Raw genomic sequence first — 19,398 nt, 5'->3', positions numbered from 1 at the left:
CTTGAAATTTAAAATCACGATTTAAAAAAATCAATAAACTAAGCAATGATAGGAAAAAATAGCTCATAAAGTGCCGCCATTACACTAACTCATGGAGATCACTAGGCAATAAATAACCTTTGAGGGATGCTAAAAATTCACTGAATAAAACACACACACACAAAATCATAAAGAAGGCAAGCTACAAATCTGACAGTAGACGAGGGAAAAGGTGAGGGCAAAGCAGCTACAGTTAGGGTGTTGGTGAATTATTCCCCAAACTGGGTTTGTCCTTGGACTACAGACAACTGATTAAGCTGGTACAAGGTAATTCACAAGTCACCATTCCATTACAAATCCGTCCTTTGATCAGGCTTTGGACCTATATAGTATCTGGTTCCTAAGGAATCTGGAAGTCAACAAGGACAACAATGTGATCAGGGCTAAGGCGGAATCAGGCACCAAGACCACAGGGACTCATGGAACAAGGAGGAAGGAAGCACAATTGAGGTCTTAAAGGTCAAGATGACAAAGCAAGCTCCTTTGAGAAACTGGGAGGGCAACATGTGGGCACTAGAAAATGTTCAGTATGACCTGACCTTAAGAGTAATCCCTACTAGTAGGACAGTGGTGGAAGGGGTAATGAGGAAAGCTCTCACATGCCTGGGTCGCAGCACCTGGGGGCAGAGATCCACTGGCACCCAATAAATCAGGCATGATCTGGTTTGCGTCTGACCAAGATCACTAATTACAACACCGCGAAAAAACTGGAAGAGAGAACTGACTACCCATTCTTCAGAGAGAACAGGAAGCAGGCTCACAGCTCAAAGAACAGAGGATGACTTTTTTTTGTTTCCTCAAGAGACTACATACCACTTTCTTTGGTCCAGATTCCTGCATGGAAGAAATACCCTGTCGCTTCAGATATTCTTCAATTTTCTCCTCATCCATTGAATCCACCGTGACGCTCCTCCAGAGCTTCTGAAACTCTGCCAACAAGATAGCAGGGATTTTACAACAGATGTTTACAAGCTATAGCATTTGTGATAGAAATCCAGGCCTTGCTATTATCTCCTCTGGTCTAAAGTAACACATCTAAGACTTCGTGATAAAATCAAAGGAAGTAAGACAAGAACACTCAAATGCCGGACCATGAGCAGCAGAAGGGGCTGGGAACAGCAGTGTTCTATTCTGAGTCCAGTAACGAAGGGCCTCGCCATGAGAACTCCCTGCTGCTGACAGTCTCCTTTTAGTCTGAGAAGCAGTTCTCTCCTGTGAAATAGTTGAAAATTCCTGTTCACTCTGAGCTCATTCTACAATGATTTTATTATAAATATGAGAACCATCAGTAAGAAGAAACATGAAGGGAGGCAGGGAACCAAAATTTTATATGGGGATAAGAAGCTGTAAGAGTTTATTAACAAGAAGACTTTTTAAACCAGAAAACCTGGAGATGGGGTACTAAGAGGTCATCAAGACTCTTACAAAGTTTGGGTCAGTTATTTTATAGAATGGCCTTCAATTTGGGGTTGTCTACTATTTCTTCATGATTAAATTGAGGTTATACATTTTTGGCAAGAATATCACAGAAATGACGTTGCGCCTTTCTCGGTGCAAAGGGTACGTGATGTCAATGTCTTATTATTGAGGCTGATAAACTGACTGCTGGTTAAGCTGATATCTGTTGGATTTCTCCACCATGAATCTATTATTTTTCCCTCTAATTAATGAGGACCTTATGGGGAAATCTACTGAGACTAAGCAAATACTCCATTTCTCATCACACTTATTGCTAACTTTAGCATCCACTGACAGCTCCTGACTATAATTATTACTCGTGGGTTTGCCTAATGGCAAATTATTTCCATCACTCCTTCCAGATGCATAAATTAGAATTCTACTGTAAGGAAGGACTATTCATTCTCCATTTGTTCAGTTGTTTATTTGATATAGTATGGACTCATGAATACTTATTTTACAGATTACAATCGACTACAGTCATTGTTACTCAAACATCCTGGCTTTGGTCATTGAGCGCCCCTTCAGATTGCTGCTGTATCTTTTTTACTGCTTTCCTTATTTTTTGTTTTGTTGAGCACTTATTTTCTGGGACCAAAAGATGTTCCAAGCTCATCTTATTAGTTCCCCAAACTTAGAATCAACCATTTCATCAAGGAGTCCTGACAGCTTTTATCAGAGAAGGTTATCTAGAGACCAAGACCTAGATGCTCTATGTTCTTTGTCAGTTCGGTGTTTGAGTTCTGAAAATAGCAAATGATTAGGGGATATCAAATTTAAAGGCAGATGGATATATTCTGGCAGATCTCCAAGTATCATGAAAGTCAGGCATTCTCTTTATAAATTATAAAAGTAAATAAAATAGGAACAGCTTTAGAAATCTTGTAACAGAAAAGAAAATTTACAAATTTTCAAATTAACAAATTTGAATATGTAGAATTTACAATTCGGATTGGATCCTCTGAATTGAAGAGATCCCTGTCCCGCTTACGCTAACAATGAAAGCTGTGTAACAAAGTATGCCAGAGAAGAAAGGGAAATAAACAAACTCATTAAAGAGGTTTTTCTTAAATTCCTAAATAACTCATTCACGTTTTGGCTATGCCCAGATCTTTCCGGTGAAATGCAAAATTAGCAGACTCATACAGTACAGCCTGGGAACCAGATGGCCTGGGTGTGAATCCAGGCACTCCATTTACTATGTAACACGGGGCAAGTCACTTACCCCTCTGCCTCAGTTTCCTGAACTGCAAAACAGGGATAATAATACCTGTCTCAAGAGCTGTAGACATTAGAGTTAATGTATGTGTCTCCCACAAAGAAAAAAAAACTAAACCTGTTATAGTTATCACCATCTAACCTCTATCATCTTTTATTTCTGGATGCTAACCCCTCTAACGAAAGCAGTATAAAATACCTAAGAGAAAGGATTGGCTAACAGATACAGGGTCATCTCATTTATGTAAAATAGAAAAAACTAAAATTCTATAAATTTTCTTTTTATTTGGGAGAGCGTGCACACACACACCAGAGCATGAGTGGGCGGGGGGTGGGGAGAGGATAGGACAGAGGGAGAGGAAAAGGGAGAGAAGCAGAGTCCCTGCTGAGCACGGAGCCACACACACACACACACACACACACAAATAGTATCTTGGTGGGGGGCGGCAAGGTTAAGGTTTTTTTTATTTGAGTAGTTTCTAGCCATCAACATGTTTGATCTAGAGAGGCAAGCAAGGGAGAGAAAATTCTTGGGCCCATTTTAGAGTCTAAGGCAGTGAGCCTGAAGTGGGCTCTGGGCAGGGTCAAGGTCACAGCTAGTAGAGAAGACAACTCTGCAGCTGCTTCATGAAGCTGTGTCCCAGGCAACAGCAGGCCCCAAGCCTGCCTCACACAGCCATGCAGAGCAGTGTGTCCCAGCCTGGGTGGGGATATGGCAGACCCCTCCCACCCCATCTGGCCCACACCCTCTCCGCTGTACCTTTCCCAATCCCCTTAGGAGCCCACCACCCAACAGGAGTCGGGATGGGGGCTCCCTGTGCACCAGTGTGGCAGCCTCACTGGCTGGCCTTCACTACCTTGATGGCATTCACAAGGTTCTGGGCCAGGCAGATACCACAGATCTGAAGGAGGGTGATGCCCACAAAGACCCCGGTAACAACAGTAAGGCTGTCTTGCAGCCACTTCTCAAACTGGCCTTTGTATGGACAGAGTGCGGCCACTCCAGCTCCAGCGTGAGCTGGCTATTGTAGCTGCACACCAAAGACATCTTCTGCTGGGTCCCTGATGTAGCAGGAGAAGGGGACCTTGCAGCACTCCTGGCTCAGGTTCAAGTTAGTGCAGCTGAAATACAGATGAAGGTGCCAACCACCAGGCCCTCGGGCTCTACGGCAAAACCAATATTCCCGAGCAGAGATTTTTTTCCATTGTTACTGATGGAAGAAAGTGAGCTGGTCTCGAATCCCATACGAAAACTAAGATCCCTGATGCCAGCTCCAGGAAGAAAATGTAGCTGAGAATCATGAAAAAACCTGGAGCAGGAAGGTGTTTTCCCAGAGAGCCCCAATGCCACCACCAAAGCCCAGCACCAACACACTTCCAACCACTACAAACAGCCACACAAGGTCAAGGCCTCCCAGATCCGTCGGCGCTGAGATGTTGGAAAGACCGCCCTTCTCACCCCAGTTCCAGAGGCAAGTGGCCAAGTACAGGGCTCCCAGCACCCATAAGACAATGTTCAAGTCAAAAAGACAGTATTTTCCCCAGCAGCTGACCTCAGGTTCCTAGAAGTGTGGGTGCGAGCCCAGCATGGTGGCCAGCCACATGAGGCCCAGAAACCAGAGCTGGGGTCAGGCCACCCTCCACGGGCCACCCTGGGCTACAGCCACCCAGGCTACACCACATCCTCGTTATCCACTCATCAGTCGATGAATACTTGGGCTGCTTCCGTATCTTGGCTATTGGAAATAATGCTGCAGGAAAGTGCATATATCCCTCAGAGTTTGTGTTTTTGTATCCTTTGGGTAAATACGGACTGCTGGATGCTGGCATAGTTCTATTTTTAACTTTCTGAGGAATATCCATACTGCTTTCCACAGCGGCTGTATCAGTACATTACTTTTAACCCACGTTTTCATATTTAAAGTAAGTTTCTTACAGACAGCATATATCCAGGTCTTGCTTTTGTATCCAATCTGAAAATCTGTGTCTTTATTATTATGTTTAGACAATTTACATCTCTCTCAATTACTATGTTTGAACAATTTAACAGTAGAAAGTATGTTAGATGATTTTGGATGTTAAAACAGATCAAAGTCTTAATTAGTATGTTTAAATGATTTACATTCAACATAATAATAATGGCTGGAATAAAATCCATCATCTTACCCTTTCTATTCCATGTACTTCTTGTTTTTTCCGTTTCTGTGTTCATTTGGATCAAGTGAATATATTTTCTCTCATTACATTTTATACCTGCTATTGGCACAATATACTTATTAAGATATAATTGACACTTAACACTGAATTAGGTTTAGATGCAGAACACAATGATTTGATACATGCATATATAACAAAATTACCAAAGTAATTTAACACTCATCACCACACAATTATAATTTTTTAAAAAGATTTTATTTACTTATTTGAGAGAGAGAGAGAGAGGGAGAGCACAGAGGGAGAAGCAGACTCCCCACTGAGCAGGGAGCCCAATGTGGTGCTCAATCCCAGGACCCTTAGATCATAACCTACAGTGAAGGCAGATGCTTAACTGACCGTGCCACACAGATGCCACTACTATTACCATTTTTGTCTTTATGATAAGAACTTTTAAGATCTACTCTCTTTCAAATGTATAATACAGTATTTTTAACTATAGTTACTTCTTTAAAACAATGGTTTTAGTGGTCATCCTAGGGTTTATAATACACGTTTAATCAATCAGAGCTTAGCTGCAAGTAAATTACACCAGTTCACATATAATATAAAGACGCTTAATAATGGGGAACCTCAGTGGCTCAGTTGGTTAAGCATGTGATTCTTGATTTTGGCTCAGGGTCATGAGACTGAGGCCCATGTTAGGCTCCATGCTCGGCAGGTGCATAGTCTGCTTGAGATTCTATCCCCTCCCCACCCTACCCCACTCCCATCCGTTCTAAAATAAATCTTTAAAAATAAAAATTTTTAAAAAGATGTTATAATACGATCCTTCCCTCTGATCTTTGAGCTGTCATAAATTTTACTTTTACATTTGCTGTAAACATAAAATATATTCCTAATTATTTTCCTTTATAATCAGTTATCTTTTTTTTATATATATATATATTTTATTTCAGAGAGAGAGAGAGAGCAAGAGAGAACACAAGAGGGAGGGGGCACAGAGGGAGAAGCAGAACTCCCCGCTGAGCAGAGAGCCCGAAGTGGGACTCAATCCCAGGACCTGAGCTGAAGGCAGATGGTTAACCAACGGAACCATCCAGGCACCCCTTTTCTTTTTTCTTAAGTAGGCTCCATATATGGAGCCCAACACAAGGCTTGAACTCACAATCCTAAGATCAAGACTTGAGCTGAGATCAAGAGTCAGAGACTTAATTGACTGAACCACCCAGGTGCCCCTTGAGCTCAAAGTGATTAGTAAGAAAAAAATTGTAGGGACGCCTGGGTGGCTCAGTTGGTTAAGCAGCTGCCTTCGGCTCAGGTCATGATCCTAGCGTCCTGGGATCGAGTCCCACATCGGGCTCCTTGCTCGGCGGGGAGCCTGCTTCTCCCTCTGCCTGCCATTCTGTCTGCCTGTGCTCGCTCGATCTCTCTCCCTCTCTGACAAATAAATAAAATCTTAAAAAAAAAAAAAAAAAAGGAAAGAAAAAAATTGTAAGTTTTTAATTTTTAATAGACATTCTAAAATATTTTAATTAGAAAAACATGAATTTTATATTAACCTTCTATTTACAACATACTGCTTATCTGTATAGGTCCAAGTATCACATCCCTTTTGCCTGAATTTCCTTAGTGAATCTGGTAATGCAGGTCTTATGACAATGACTTATCTCAGTTTCTGTGATACCATGAGACTATTACCCTAAAAAGAGATCCTTCGTTTTTAAAAGATTGGTTTTAGGGCGCCTGGGTGGCTCAGTCTGTTAAGTATCTGCCTTGGCTCGGGTCATGATCTCGGGGTCCTGGATTAGAGCCCCGCATTCCAACTCCCTGCTCAGTGGGAAGTCTGCTTGTCCCTCTTCCTCTGCCCCTCCCCCCACTCTCAATTCTCTCTCTCTCAAATAAATAAAATCCTTAACAAAATAAAATCCTTTAAAAAAGAAAAAAGATTGGTTTTGTTGGGTACAGAATTCTAGGTTTAAAGTTTTTCCCTTTTGGGGCACCTGGGTGGCTAAGATGGTTAAGCATCTACCTTCAGCTCAGGTCACAATCTCATGGTCCCCTAGGAGCGAGTCCCGCATCAGGTTCCCTGCTCAGCGGGGAGCCTGCTTCTCCCTCTCCCTCTGCTTTTGCGTTCTCTCTCTGCCAAAGAAATAAATAAAATCTTTAAGGAAAAAAAAAAAGTTTTTCCCTTTCAATCCGTGAAAGATGTCACTGCATCGTCTTTTGGTTTCCACAAGTTCAAATGACAAGTCTGCAGCTGCTCTTTTTCCCTTTAACTGCCTTCAGTATTTTCTCATCATCATCAATTTTTAGCAGTTTGAATGTAAACGCCTGGGTGCTTTTCTTGTCACTTGCTTTGGGGATTATCTTGCCTCACTCTCTGAGCTTCTTGATCTTTGGTGTGGCGTCTACAGTTTTTCAAAATCTTTGGCCATTATTTCTTCTGTCATATTCTCTTCTCTTGAGGTTTGAATTATACATTCAGACCGTGTGAAATTATCTCATAGCTAATGGATGTTCTACTTTTCAGTTTTCCTTTGCATTTTAGTTTACATAATTTGCATGGGGCTATGTTCAAGTTTATTGATTCCTCCTTTGGTTATACCAGGTATACTGATGAGCTTATTGAAAGCATTTTTAGTCTGTTACTGTGTTTTTCACTTATAAAATTTTCATTTACAGGCACCTGGGTGGCTCACTCGGTTAAGCATCTTCCTTTAGCTCAGGTCATGGTCTCAAGGTCCTGAGATCAAGCCCAACATTGGGCTCCCTGCTCAGCGGGGAGTCTGCTTCTCCCTCTCCGTGTTTTCTTCTCTTTCAAATAAATAAAAATCTTTAAAAATAAAAGAACAAAAAATTTTCATTTGATTTTCTTATACTATCTACCTTTGAAATATCCCACCTGATTGTGCATGTTGTCTGCCTTTTCTACCAGAGGCCTTAACCTATAAACCAGTTAATCTTAAATTCCATGTCTAACAGTTTCCAGTACCTGTGTCTCAAGAATTTTGTTAATTCCCTTGTCTCAATACTGTATCACTTTTCTCATCTTTATCTCACACACACACACACACACACACACACACACACACTGAAAGCAGGATACCCTCTGTAGGACAGCTGAAACTGAGATAAACAGTCTTTGTGTCTGGATATGACCCTGTATTTCCTTATGCTAGGCCTTTACAGTGTGAATGTAGTCATTCTGTTGTCAGAACATGAGCTTGGACTAGAATATGTTGCTGCTATGGATACCTATAATGCACCACAGGCTTCAAATTGCTCTAGCCATACCTTGTGTTTAGGGTAGAGGCTTGTTTGCTAGAGAGTGTTTCTCAGCGTCTACTCAACCAACAGTTCTAGGTCTTCCATTTATTTTATTTTATTTATTTATTTTTTTTTTTAAAGATTTTATTTATTTATTTGACAGAGAGAGAGATCACAAGTAGACGGAGAGGCAGGCAGAGAGAGAGAGAGAGAGGGAAGCAGGCTCCCTGCTGAGCAGAGAGCCTGATGCGGGACTCGATCCCAGGACCCTGAGATCATGACCTGAGCCGAAGGCAGCGGCTTAACCCACTGAGCCACCCAGGCGCCCCTAGGTCTTCCATTTAAACTGCATCTCATATGGTCTCTCTGCCTCCAAGCTCCTGCAACGCTCACAGAATTCCACTGTTACCAATTACTCTATTTCTCTTAGCCTCATATGGAGTGGGAGTTCTCTGAAATTCTGACTAAGACTTGGTCACAGCCAAGTACTATGTGCCTGGTATCAGGAACATGGCCTTCTCAATGTTCCTGCCCATCCCGCTGTGCTAAAGCACATGTTCCTGCCCCTTCCCCAGGGGTGGAAGGTTTCTTACTGTTCCATTTCCACTGCAGTTTGAGGCTTTTGTCTCACAGCAGAGAGGCAGGAAGAAGGACCCAGACAGGGCTTCGTGTCTTTCCTATAGATACCCAATGAGGACAGTACCTACTCTATACTCTATTCTATAAGCATCCAGGGAAGTCTATGGAAGAAAGTCTGCAAGTAGGTATGAATTCCCTTCCCATGTGTTCTCAGCCCCCAAGGATTCTGTATATTCTTGCTAGTCCAATTTAAGTCTTTAGCAGTTCATTAAAATTTTTAACTGCATTCTTCTGAGTGGTGTTCATTTTGTCTGTCCCAGGTAAACAAGTACGTGCATCCCATCTTTTCCTGGAGGCGCCTGTCTTTCCTTAGATTTCAGGTTAGCTGGTTGTCCTACAACCTCAGCTCTCTGATGGATTCAAGAAAACTATAAATTTGCAGCTGTCTAGGATTATTATTGCTGTAAGAGTGCAACAATGCTCTCTCCAGCTTTCTTCATTTTAAGTGGAAGCCAGAAATTCCCAACTATTCACTTTTTTTGGCTAAAGAAGGATATGATTAATGCAACTAGCTCTGCCCGGCTTATGTGAGAGAAAATACCTTCAGGTCAAGCTTCCAACTCAGCAATAAAAACATCATTCTAATTCCAAGAACGCATACAATATTGTTGCTGTTGTTGTTTAAGATTTTATGTATTTATTTGAGAGAGAGAGAGATCACGAGCAGGGGAGAGAGACAGAGGGAGAACCAGACTCCCCATTGAGCAGGGAGCCTGATGTAGGACTTGATCCCAGGACTGCAGGATCATGACCTGAGCTGAAGGCAGATGTTTAACCCACTGAGCCACCCAGGTACCCACAACATTTTAGAATATATACCAAAGGTGCCTGGGTAGCTCAGCTGGTTAAGTATCTGTCTTCATTTCAGCTCAGGTCATGATCTCAGGGTTGTGAGATCCAGCCCTGTCAGGCTCTACACTCAGTGGGGAGTCTGCTGGAGATTCTTCTTTCCCTCTCCTCTGCCCCTCCCCCTACTCTCTCTTTCTCTAATAAAATCTTTAAACATAAATAAATAAATACCAAGCCAGAATTTCTGTCAAATTTACCACAGCTGCTGAAGTATGTCACCCAAAAAAGAATAGTTTAATCATTTTAACCCATGACTTGTTAAATTCTATCAATATGTAAAACTGTCTTTTATCTAGAATGAATATTACATAACTGTATAACAAACTATACTTTTCTCTGCATGAAAAAAAAGATAAAGAGAATAAAAGTACATATACGATAAAAACATCATTTACACAATGGTACTTTTCAGTCAATACACTCTTAACCAAGCATCTATATTAGCAGCATTGCCAAGTTTCAGTTCCTTGAAGACTGAAACTACTCTTTCTACTTTGTATGTATAGAGCTTATAGACTTCAGGCCTCTTATGACACAATCACAGAAGCAGTAATACCTGATAGAATAGTGATAACAATGGTCTAGGAAGCTAGAAAGCTAACAGTGACAGTAATGGTCTAGAAAGCTAATTAATGTACCACCAAAAAAAATACACAATATAAACTTTAATGGCACAGTGAAACTGAAAGTACATTAAAACAAAATTTAGGGACGCCTGGGTGGCTCAGTTGGTTAAGCAGCTGCCTTCGGCTCAGGTCATGATCCTGGCGTCCCGGGATCGAGTCCCACATCGGGCTCCTTGCTCATCAGGGAGCCTGCTTCTCCCTCTGCCTCTGCCTTCCATTCTGTCTGCCTGTGCTCGCTCTCTCTCCCTCTCTCTCTCTGACAGATAAATAAATAAAATCTTTAAAACAAAAAAACAAAAAAACAAAAAAACAAAATTTAACTACTTTCTTTGCTAAAAAACATGTTGCTTGGGCTATTTTCAGAGGAAAATCCCTGAATAAAAAAACTCTTCAATGGGGGCATGTGAGTGGCTCAGTTGATTAAGCACCTGACTCTTGACTTCATTTTATGATCTCAGGGTCATAAGACTGAGCCCCATGGAGGGCTCTGCACTGGGCATGGAGCCTACTTAAGATTCTCTCCCCACCCCCAATATCTTTTTTCAATGTCTGGGTTTTTTGATAAAACATTTCTACATTAATTCCTGCCTTTCCTTAGCTCAGTGCTGTTTCAGTATTTAAATATTACATGTACTGTGTAAATGTACCACAGCTGCATAAATACTTAAGATGAACAATGGAAAGCAAGGCCTCATTTTTTTTTTTAAAGACTTTATTTATTTATTTGACAGAGAGAGACAGAGTACAAGCAGAGGGAGCAGGAGAGGCAGGATCCCCACTGAGCAGGAAGCCATATGTGGGGCTCGATCCCAGGACCCTGGAATCATGACCTGAGCCAAAGGCAGACACCTAACTGACTGAGCCACCCAGGTGAACAGCACCTAATTTTAAAGGCAAGATATCAGCAACCCAAATTTAATCACATTTTAACGTACGCAAGGACAAAAAATGTATAGTTGACAGAAGTACAAAGAAAAATCATGTTTTTCTCTAATTTCATAAAGTCATTGCAAGAAAATACAAATCCAAGATAATCCATATTTTCTATGAGGCTGGCAAAGTCAACTAAAAACATCTAGTACTGGAGAGGGTACAGAATTGGATACCTTTTCATATACTGATGTGAAGGGTAAATGGGTCCCAAAAAAATGGTGCAAACTTTACAGAAGGCAGTATAGGCAAGGTGTTGACAATTTTTAAAATATGCCTTATCTTCTGATCTTGCAATTCTACTTAAAGAAAACTACAGTAAGGAAATAATCAGGCAAGTGCACAAGTATTTATGTGCAAATACTACTGATAATAGCATACAGCAGAACAAAAAATAAAAATTACATCTCTATCTGTGGAGCATAAGAAAAACTGTTTTAAAGTACATCCATAAAATGGAAAGCCATCAAAAAATAATGAACGAAAACAGCATAAGAGCCCCCAGGAAAAGAGCTTCTGGGAGAAGCCCTGTATTCTAAGGATAAAACTGAAATTGTTTAAGTTTCTAAGCAAAAAAGAACAAGTTAGCAGAAATGGAAGAAAAATCAGACTGTCATGGACTTCTCACCAGGAACACCAACAAACATTCTATAACTGCAAAAGATCTTTGCAAATGTGGCCTCAGACTGCTAAACTGGCTCTGATTCTTTATTATCCATTTAACAAAACATAAGACTACAGATCCACTTAGTCAATAACCACACAGCTAAGTAAACATGAATAAATAACCAGTTAAGATTTAAATATCTAGTATTCTGGTACTATTTGGTATTTCCAATTCTTCTGATAATAGCTAATATTACTGTTACTATTAGTCTTACTACATGCCAGGCTCTGTTCCAAGCTCTATGCACATTTATTTTTAACTCATTTAATTCTCATAAGGACCATGAGACATATACCATTATTTCTCTTTTATAAATGAGAAATCTCAGAAGTACCTTGCCCAAGCTAATAAGGAGCAGATCTAAGATATAAACCTACAGATTAACTATTCAATCATCTTGACCATGGCATTTATACTGCCTCTAAATGAATAAGATCCTGATAAAAGGAAATAAATGCCTTTGTGAAATAAGACAAATATCTAAGTTCAATTACTCTGTGTTCATGTACCTATTTGATTTTCTAAATTACTATAAATAAGCTCTGTTCTTACTTGTATTATACCTTATTTAAGACATTTCCTTCTATTACACACAAAATGAAGGGTGAGTCTTCAAACGTGACTAAAAGCTTCATCAATCAGTATTTCTTCTTTAGCTAAGACTGCCACCTACTGGGCTAACACATAAATCTCCATCAAGGGGTGCCTGGATGGCTCAGTGGGTTAAAGCCTCTGCCTTCTGCTCGGGTCATGGTCCTGGGGTCCTCGGATCGAGCCCCATGTCGGGCTCTCTGCTCAGTGGAGAGCCTGCTTCCCCCCTCTCTCTCTGCCTGCCTATCTGCCTACTTGTAATCTCTGTCAAATAAATAAATAAAATCTTAAAAAAAAATCTCCATCAATACAATCAGGACAGGGCATTTTGAGTAAAATTTGAACAAAGAGAAAGAGACAGAGAGGAAGACAAATGTTAAGATATGCATCAATTTTCAGTGGATTTTCTCTGGAATCACACAACTTATTTCATTAGAAAACAACTTGTGTCTTAAAAATCAGTGATTTATGCCATACTGACAATTTCAACTCCAAAAACAGTGTCCCAATCCTGAAATTCCTGTGGATCATGACTTATTCCCCCAGTGTCTACAGTGCTGTACGAATCTCACAATGACAGTATGCAAGAACCACCGTCTGTGTTCCCATGTCAACGTTCCCTCAGCTTTAGGAAAGCTCGAGAACAGAGACCTTACTCACTGGGTGACAACCCTCTATAACTGAATGCACTGAACAAAAGAATTCAAGAAAAGTATGAAGACAATTTATCTTAATTATAAACATAAACTGTACCTTTAATATAATTTTCAACCCAGATATTTTTGCTTCCTGGGGAACATTTCTTCGGTAATGTCTGGATACACTTTTGGTTGTCACACTGGGGAAAAGTATGCTACAGGCACCTAAAGAAGCCTGGGATTCAGGTAATCATCTACACTGCACAGCGACAACCCCAACACCAAAAAGTTTACTCAGCTCCAAATTATCAACACCATCATTGTTAAAAAAACCTTTCTTACTTCCAGCCATCTTTCTAAGAAAGTATAGAGATTAATGAAAAACACCAGCTGATGATAAGAATCAAATTCTGTTTATGTATATAAACAAAATATTTCTTATATTGGTTTAACACACATGATTTTCTAGGAACATACAAAGTACAATAAATAGAGAATATGGTATGATTGACCTTTGAAAATCTCAGGAAAACTTCACTTTGTATTTTGCAGACCTTTGCCACAAATTCTTTATCACTTAAGGCAAACACTAACTATGGTAGATAGGTTGCACTGCATCACACCTGTACTGGTCTATTTGTAGCCATCACATTCAATGGTGATTATAAATGTAAACAACTGTGTTATTTATATCCCTTTTATAATCTAATATAAATACGCTTGAGTAATTACAAACACTGAAATACATTTATAAAATATAAACCCAATTTCCATTTCTCCTTTCTGTTACAGTTAGGGTATCATACTTTTTTTTTTTTTTTTTTTTTTTTTTTAAGTGGGGGCAGCAGAGGGAGAGAGAGAAAGAGAATCTTAGGTAGGTTCCACCCCCAGTGCAGAGCCAGACGCGGGGCTTCATCTCAAAGCCCTCAGATCATGACCTGAGCTGAAATTAAGAGTTGGAAACTTAACCGAGTCATCCGGGAGCCCCTATGTTTTTTAAGTAAGCTCTGCACCCAATGTGGGGGCTTCAACTCGCCACCCTGAGATCAAGAGTCACTTTCTTTACTGACTGAGGCAGCCAAGCATCCCTGTATTATACTAACTTTAAAGAAATTATGTCTCAAAGTAGGTTATATCATCTGGAAATTTTATTTTACAAGAGCAAAGAACATGTTAGAAAATATTTGTTCCTCAGGCGTCACTGAATCAGACTTAAGGATTAAAAACCACAGGTCTATGAAAAAAATCAAAGTCTTTACTACAGCCTTTGCCTTTATTATACTCTGCTTGAGCCCCACTTCCCCCACAACGGCACCCGTATCAAGGCTATTCCATCTCATTCTTTCACAGCCTTCTTCACTGAGTTCCACACCTCCTAGTGCTTTACCAACTTGCACATACTTCAATTGTCTCTTTTCTAGAATTTGATACAATCTGTCATCATGTTTTATTTTTATATTGTTTACCCTATCCTTTAGAATGTGAAGTCTACAAAGGCAGAGGCTTGTCTACCTTGTTCACTACTGTATCTCCTGCATTTAGCAAAATGACTGGGGCATATAATACGACATCGGTAAATACTTGCTGAATAAGTGAAGTCTTGTTGAGTAAGTGAATTCATGAATATACACAATAACAGATTGCTACCAAAATCCCAGAAAGTGTCAACTAGGAAATAAAAACAAAGAACAAAGTTGATAAAATGATACCTATAGTTTTTTTTTTTTAAAAGATTTTATTTATTTATTTGATAGACAGAGATTACAAGTAGAGAGGTAGGCAGGGAGAGAGGAGGAAGCAGGCTCCCCGCTGAGCAGAGAGCCCGATGTGGGGCTTGATCCCAGGACCCTGACATCATGACCTGAGCTAAAGGCAGAGGCTTTACCCCACTGAGCCACCCAAGCGCCCCACGATATCTATAGTTTAAGGAAATTAGAGATACAAAGAATCACTCTATATATGACAACCTCCCAAAATTATACTTCCCAAACAAATAATGGGACAATATATCATGTAAAAAAGGTAATTAATATAAAATGACACTTCAAGAAGTTAAAACCAACTACATGCCAATTACAAAGGAAACATTTAAACAAAAGAAGACAGGGTACATCGTAAAAGGATGGGCAAAAATGTATCAGTCCAAAAAAAGGGAAGGGATTAAAAGAATGTAAGATAAAGCCAGACTTCAAAGTAAAAGAATATTAAATATGACCAAGAGAGATGCTTTACAATGATTATGATACAACCCTTAAACTAAAACTGTCAAGAATGTTTATAAACCAAGAATTCTGCAGGAAAACCACCAGGAAGTAACAGCAAAATTAAAACAACAAAAAAAATTGGCAGATTTTAAATGTTTGTTCAGTCACCACTCATAGAAAGTAGTCAAAAACTAGTATGCAAAGGGTGATCTGACAGATGTTTTTCTTTAAAACAAAAATACAACAACAAAAGTAAAATAGATATACCAACACAGCATAATAAGGAAGTAAGGGAGAATGTGCAAATACAAGAAGTTAGCAATAAAAAGGGAAAAGTACAGAAAAAAATTAAATTCTGGGGCTATACTCTGCAAAAAGTATATGCTATTAAATCTGAAAATTAACAGTGGATGATTTTAGGAAAGCAGAGATTATCAACATTAATTTATGAGGTGGGAAACTTAATGATGGACATAACCAAAGAAGATACAAAGAATACTGTCCAAGAAGCAACAAGACAGAGACACTCTGTTTGTGTTCAAATCTTCAAGGAATCAAATATTCTCTTAAGGAAAAAATGGAAAGAAAAAGGAAAACTATAATTCTCTTTTGATGTATCCAGCATCACACACAAACCAAACCCTGAGAAAGTGAACAAAAAAAAAAACTGGATACTAAAGCAAAAACCCTTCAGATACATAGAAAAAGAGTCCAGAAATATATAGTTAAAAAAGGGTTATTTATTCTAGGAGTACAAGGACAGTCAATATTAGGAAACCTAGTAATATACTTCAACACCTATTAAATAAGTCTACAACAACAAAGACTTAATAGATGCAAAAATAATTTTTTTTTTTTTAATTTATTTGACAGACAGATCACGAGTAGGCAGAGAGGCAGGCAGAGAGAGAGGAGGAGGCAGGCTCCCTGCTGAGCAGAGAGCCCGATGCGGGACGCGATCCCAGGACCCTGAGATCATGACCTGAGCTGAAGGCAGAGGCTTTAACCACTGAGCCACCCAGGCGCCCCAAGATGCAAAAATAATTTATCAATTTCCCCTCCCATACCTTCTGATATATATGCCTATTTCATTAATAAAAAAAAAACCATACACATCTCCAGCATGTAAAGGGTGTAAGAATATTTGCTGCAGCATTATTAAGTACTTAAAAAATTCATTCATCAGGTACACTTACATAACGGAATACTAAATAGCCATACAGTCTTAGAGATTATCTGAGAAAAAGTAAACTAGAAAAATAAACATCAAGCAACTTATACAACTTATTTCCAGATAAGTGGGATTTTACTAACAAGCATATATGGTTACTTGTATAATCTGAGTGGGAAAAAGTGAAAATCCTCATCTTGGGGTGCCTGGGTGGCTCAGTCAGTTAAGCGTCTGACTCTTGGGTTTTGACTCAGGTCACGATCTCAGGTTCGTGAGACTGAACCCTGCCTGCATCGGGCTCCGTGCTCAGCATCTTCTTAAGACTCTCTCTTCCTCTCCTTCTGCCCACCCCCTCAAATAAAGGAAGGAAGGGAGGGAGAAAATCCTCATCTTGTCCTTATAAGTCAAGTAATAATGAGATGGGAAGAGTTTAAACTAACAAAGGCCATACAAAATGGCAAATGAAAACAGGGTAATGTTAAGAAACAGAAAGGTACACAAACAGGAAAAGGCTGAGCAAAGTTAAAACAGTGATATCTACAGAAAAATTGCACTGGGGACAGAAAATACCAATGACTCGGTATAACGATTAGTGTGAGGATATAGAGGAACAGAAAGTATTCTCTTAAAGTTTCTCCAATGAATTATTATCAAGAAATCCTAGAGTTTTATCCTTTTCTTAGAGAGCTACTGCAACCTCATCTGGCAAGCTGAACATCTACAGCTATGCTGCACTATACTGCCATCTGCAGAGCAGACTTAACACTAAAATTTCCCTGGAAACATTCAGTTATTTTAATTTTAAAGGTACCAAGAAAATGGCAGAGAAACTTAAACTAGTACTATACTATATTAGAAAGTGAAGAGAGACAGCAGGTATAATCAGCAACATAAGAATAAGTCATTATAATACTTCAAGCTGAAAAATCAAGAAATAAAAATATAAGCCTATTATTTAATAAAATAAGGGAACAACCACTCAAAGAATTAAAATAAAACAAGTAGTGCCACAAATCAAAGGGACTCAAATTAGTGAAAGGAATACATATCTGCTTTTCACTGTAAGATCTTCCTACTTGAACACATGATACTTATGTTTTAATACTGCACTTATTTTTCAAATGGATTAATTAACTATGCCAAAGAATAAAGGAATCAGCTATTTTTATTAAAACTTATAAGTATCTTAAAGATCAATCCACCTCTACATTTTTTTGAAGGGTCAAGTCAATTTGAGAAGTATGAAAGTTTCCATAAAAGCAAAACTGTAAATAAAGGAGACTCAAGCAACACAAAAACTGCTAAGCCAAACCTTTCTTAAATGAGCACCTATCATTACAATGTACAAAAGAAGTTCACTACTCCCTTACTTACATACAGAAGCTTACCTTATTTATTAGAAAATATAATACAGAATAACTGGAATACTCTGAAAACAATTTTTTAAAGTTACAAATTTACAGTAAATTTTTACTGTAACGTAAAGATTTATTAATATTTATTAATAAAGAAGCTTACCTTATATTAGAAAATACAATACAGAATAGCTGGAATACTTTGAAAACAGTTTTTTAAAGTTACAAATTTACTATTACAGTAAAGTTATTTACTGAGAACCAACTGCATACAAAGTGCTCTCAATCACAATTTTCCACCAAAACACAACATTCTATTTCCTCAGATAAATCATGGTCATCTAAGTAACTTCAGGTTAACTAAACTCCTATCTACTAGCACCATAAGCCTGAATATCTACAGCCAGATAACATGAAAGAAAAACTTACATAGTACAAATTACAAAAATATAATAAAAAATGTATGGGCTACTAAAAGGACAAGAATTATATGGGCATTTTTTATACAAAACCATTTCTTCAGCAGAATCTCTTTTATTCAATACAATAAAAAACAGTCACTAGGACTACCAGGCAGGCATAGCAAGTTTTCACTATTTGGAATCTAATATTACTTTTTTATCTTATATAATTCTATATTATTAGAATTTTTTGGTATCTGTTTTACTTCTCAAGTTTTATCATTAAAATGATATTTAATTAGGTTCAAAATTAATACAAATACAAATTTACAGTAAAATAGATTTGTCTAAATGAGAACTTCCACTATAGTAGAGATTGCTACTATTTCTAATTTCTACTATAGTAGAGATTTCCCATGAATAAACCCTTGTTTAACTATTTTACCTGTCAAATACTGACGAAATATTTTTTAAAAGATTATATTTATTTGAAAGACAAAGCCCACACCAAATCGAGGTGGGGTGGGTGGTGGACAAAAGGAGAAGAGAGAGCATCTCAAGAAGACGCCCAACTGAGTGGGGAGCCCAATGCAGGGCTCAATTCCACAGCCCTGAGATCATGACCTAAGCGAAAATCAAGTCAGAAACTCAACCAAATGAGCCACCCACGTGCCCCTGAAATAAAATACCTAAAATTCAAAATATAGGCATCACACATTTAGTATAAGATTCAACAGAAGCTTAGCATCTGACTCTACAATAGTCAGAAAAAAGTAATCTTGCCTATCCAATCTGATAACCAAAAGACTCACAAGTTATTTAAGAGTTATCAGTCACCAACAAAAGTTTGTTTTTTCTCATTCTGCATCAAGCTTTCATATCAAGATATGAAGTAATATTTGTAAAATAACAGAACTAAAGAAATAAACTATTTGGTACAGCTGAGCTATAAACGTAAGATATCACAACCTACTGATACTATGATTACAAGCAAAATCAACCAAAAATCTTTCAAATGACATATTTCAAATGGCATTCTGAGAAACAATGTTAGTGGTAAGATTATTAGCTGTGCTCTAAGAGATGATAAAGCTAAAAAGCACTACTACAAAATTTGAGTTATAACTGGATTATAAATATAAATTTTGTCACCCTATATTTCTAACATACTTGAAAATTAAACAGAAA

The 19,398-nt window shown here is 38.6% G+C and overlaps 1 protein-coding gene and 1 pseudogene across 1 annotated transcript in view; both read right to left on the bottom strand.

The window, feature by feature from the left end:
* The window catches only part of LOC111144455 (general transcription factor IIE subunit 2), a 63,753-nt gene that overhangs the window by 901 nt on the left and 43,454 nt on the right, over nt 1–19,398 (bottom strand). Inside the window, exon 7 of the mRNA XM_022498771.1 lies at nt 853–968. Coding sequence (XP_022354479.1) covers nt 853–968 — 116 coding nt within the window. The remainder of the gene's footprint in view (nt 1–852; nt 969–19,398) is intronic.
* On the bottom strand, nt 3,552–4,304 carry LOC111144558 (annotated as a pseudogene).

The sequence above is a fragment of the Enhydra lutris genome, unplaced genomic scaffold (genome assembly GCF_002288905.1).
Source record: "Enhydra lutris kenyoni isolate GAN:26980312 unplaced genomic scaffold, ASM228890v2 scaffoldscaffold11, whole genome shotgun sequence".
NCBI classification, from domain to species: Eukaryota; Metazoa; Chordata; class Mammalia; order Carnivora; family Mustelidae; genus Enhydra; species Enhydra lutris.
This window is presented reverse-complemented; position numbering and strand designations above follow the sequence as displayed.